Source organism: Ctenocephalides felis, unplaced genomic scaffold, assembly GCF_003426905.1.
Source record: "Ctenocephalides felis isolate EL2017-DRISC unplaced genomic scaffold, ASM342690v1 CF-g0.4_SCAFFOLD_00845, whole genome shotgun sequence".
Taxonomy (NCBI): domain Eukaryota; kingdom Metazoa; phylum Arthropoda; class Insecta; order Siphonaptera; family Pulicidae; genus Ctenocephalides; species Ctenocephalides felis.
The window spans coordinates 83,168,300-83,172,026 of record NW_020536999.1 but is presented as its reverse complement, the minus strand read 5'-3'; the positions used below and the strand labels follow the sequence as shown (position 1 = coordinate 83,172,026).

General features: G+C 30.8%; 1 protein-coding gene across 1 annotated transcript; it reads right to left on the bottom strand.

Annotated features, from left to right (window-relative positions):
- Positions 1-2,586: 2,586 nt before the first annotated feature.
- Positions 2,587-3,408, bottom strand: LOC113391084 (zinc finger protein 525-like). The gene has a single exon (XM_026627055.1). The coding sequence runs from the start codon at positions 3,406-3,408 to the stop codon at positions 2,587-2,589; it is 822 nt and encodes a 273-aa protein (XP_026482840.1).
- Between the last annotated feature and the right edge of the window lie 319 nt (positions 3,409-3,727).

Here is a 3,727-nt window from a genome sequence, read left to right as displayed (position 1 = left end):
AAAAAACATACAAATTTTTGCAAACTTTGAAGATTTTTTAAAATTAAACGACTTGTCGTAGGACCGTAATATTTTAGTATGACCTGCAAGACTGTGGTATCTACCGTCAAAAAAAAAAATTATAAAAATCGTCAAATTTTTTTTTTTAAACTTTATTGCAAGAAAACGGCCGGCCGATCTTTACCAAAAACTAATCAGCACGATTCCCAACCAATATCTATCGAACAGTTTTTGAATTTTCAAAATCGATTCAGAATTGCGGGCTAAAACGTGGACGAAAAATTTTTCACTTTTCTGCGATTTACAAAGAAACGGCATGGCCGATCGTTATACAAAACATCAGAAACGCTAGTCCTCATCGAGATACATCTAATGGCTTTTAAATTTTTGAAATCGGTCCAGCCGTTTTCGAGAAAACGTCGATTTACGGCAAAAAATCTGTTCACACACACACACACCCACACACACATACTTTTTCCAAATTTGGTCTCATTCGATTCAGAATGGCTTGAAACGTCGAGAAACATAAAATTAGCGAGTCGGATTTTTTTATGAAAACATAAACTTCTCCTTCGGGAAGTTAACTAGTTGGTATTAAACGTATTAAACGTATTGGTATGTTGGCTTGAGACATGTTATATGAACTTCCCGATATGTGTAAATAATCGACTTAATCAATAAAAATAAATTAATTTATATAGATTAAAAGTATTCCTAGTGGATTTATTACACATATTTGAGAACGAACAATCACGTTAACTCAGAGTATTTTCTAAAAGCAAATTTTCAAGAATCAACCATTTTTATAATTGAACCAGCTCCGTAGGACTTCAATGGTTCAGTATGTTCATTAAGACCAAGTACTCTATCGTTATACCAAGTAAATCGTCTAATTTTAATTTTAACAAACGTCAAAAAACTACTCATATTGATGACTTTTTAAATTAAACTACTTGTTGTAAGGCCGTAATGGCGTAATATTTCACCAGTAAGTTCTATAAGATCATGATATAAATCGCCAAAAAAGTTCCATAAAAATCGGCTATAATTTTTTTTCAGCAGTTAATTACAAGAAAACGTCTCGGTAGATTTTCACCTAAAACTAATCAGTATCATTCCCAACTAATATCATTCGAGCAGTTTTTGATTTTTTAAAATCGATTCGGAGGTATGAGCTTAAATGTGGACGAAAAGTTCAACACTTTTTCCCAAATTTCAAAGAAACGGTCCGGCAGATCGTTGCACAAAATTGACAAACGATAGTCCTCATTGAGATACATCAAATGGCAAAATTTCTGTAATCGGTTCATGAGTTTTTGAGCAAACCTCGATGAAATGTCCAATTTTGACAAATGCCAAAAAAAACGATACTAATTTTTGCAAACTTTGACGAATTTTTAAAATTAAACGACTTATGGTATCTATCGCCAAAAACAAATTCATAAAAATCATCAAAAAAATTTATTTTAACACTTTATTCCAAGAAAATGGTCCGGCCAATCTTTACCAAAAACTAATCAGCTCGATTCTCAACCAATGTCATGCACCCCGACGTCGTCGACGAAAAATTGTCTCCACATATACACACACACACACACATCCATTTTGTCTGAGGTATGCCAAAATGTTCAGAAACCTCTAAAACGTGAAGATATGCAAAAAGTCTCATTTTCGATTTTTGGACGATTAGAACTTACCCTACAGTAAGTTAATAATTGATTTATATTCAAAATTGGTAAAATAATGTGGCGGCCTAGAAGTAATGCTTACAATTAGTAAAAAAAGCCAAGAAAAAATGATTCCTTATTACAGTAATGCAGTCTTCTATTTGCTCATTTTACACTTGATATATTAATGATAAACTTGATTCAAATATTTCAAAATTCAAAAATTTCATTATACATTCGTCTCAACTACAATGTAACTAGTGGTGCACGGTATTATGCCTTAAGGCAAATTGCTGGAACTAGCAGTACATTTCATTGTGCCTTATGCAAATTGCTGAAACTTTCCATACTTTGATTTAAGATTTTTTTTCAATCCAACAGCCATGCCTTCTCAATGACTCAATGATTTGAAGAGCCAAGAAAACAAAAATAGACAAATCGCATTTACTGGCAAAAACATCACATTTAAATTGTAATCAGTCTTTTTACTTTATATCTCTATAAAATAAAGGACACAATCTAAAGCACAAACAAAAATTGAACACATAAATACATATAATATAAATTATCATAAAAATACAACATAGATGTGAGTCGATATTAAATGTTTTTATTTGGTTTAATGTAAATTATATTAACATATAATTCATTTAAACGATTTTATAGAAAGAATGCATAAATTACACTGGTTTCACAACCTTCTAATGTGAATTTATCTTTTAAATTAAATCTATCGTAACCACTTATTACTAAAAGCTGCACTTAATTAGTGAACATAAATGTGGTTGTATATTATGTATATATACCATGTATAGATTATTCTGTATGACCTCACATACAAGACAGTTCCGACTGACTGAGATATTCAAAATGCATATTAGTACAAATATGAAGAATTAAAAAGTGATTACCCAAATGTCTATTCAAATGAATTTCGAGAATGAATCATTTTATGTCGCACTAAAGATCGTTTTGTAGTGAACGCTTCATTGCATATTTCACACTTATGAGCGCGTTCTCCGGTGTGTGTAGTTAAATGCACTTTCACATGATATGCTCGAACAAACTTCTTATTACATATTTTGCATACATGATCACGTTCTCCAGTATGCGTCCTTTCATGTCTGTTTAATGTTTGTTTCTCTTTGAATGTTTTATTACATGTTTTACATTCGTAAGGTCGATAATCATTGTGCACTACTGAATGCCTTTTTAAAGTACTGAAATCTGTAAATTTTTTATTGCATATTTCACATTTGTGACGGCGTTCTCCAGTGTGAATCTTTAAATGCTGCTTTAAAATTGGCTTTGTGGTGAATGATTTCTTGCATATTTCACATTTGTGAGTTTTTAAGTTCTGCATTTTTTTATGTTTACTTTTACTTAAAACTCTTTCAAATGTGTTGCTGCATTTAATTGTATTATTATCTAAATTATTTGACTTACTGTTTTCTTCATTGCATATATAAGTGTTTGCAATTGATATAGCATCTTGCTCCTCAATCCTTTCTTGTTTTATTTCTTCCTCGATTGTTATCTCAGATTTCACAAATCTTTCATCTTCCGGGCAAATATTATCACAATCATCAATTTCTTGTTTCACATGAACACAATCATCAAATTCTAGTTTCATTTGAAAATAATCTACAAATTCTTGTTTTACCTTTGGACAGTAATCGAATTCTTGCTTCATTTGTGGATATTCGGTTGGTTCAATTTTAATTGTTGCTTCTTCAGACATTTTCATGTATTTTTTGTTTCTTGCAACAAAAAAAAAAAAAACAAATTTGATGGAAATTGTGAAGGCTTCCAAATGTTTTAATAAATATACTTTTATAATAGTTTTGTTCAAATACGATATTACTTAAATACACAAGAAAGTAAAATTCTCTTCTTATAAAACTGATATATCAAATTTATTCTAACCTCACATTAGCATGAAAACCATGTGCGACAACATTGAAAACATTCCAACTGCAAATTTATAACGGTGGAGTGGTACGACTGGGATAAACGCCCCGTTATGTATATTTATCTATGGGCGTCATTCAATGACACAC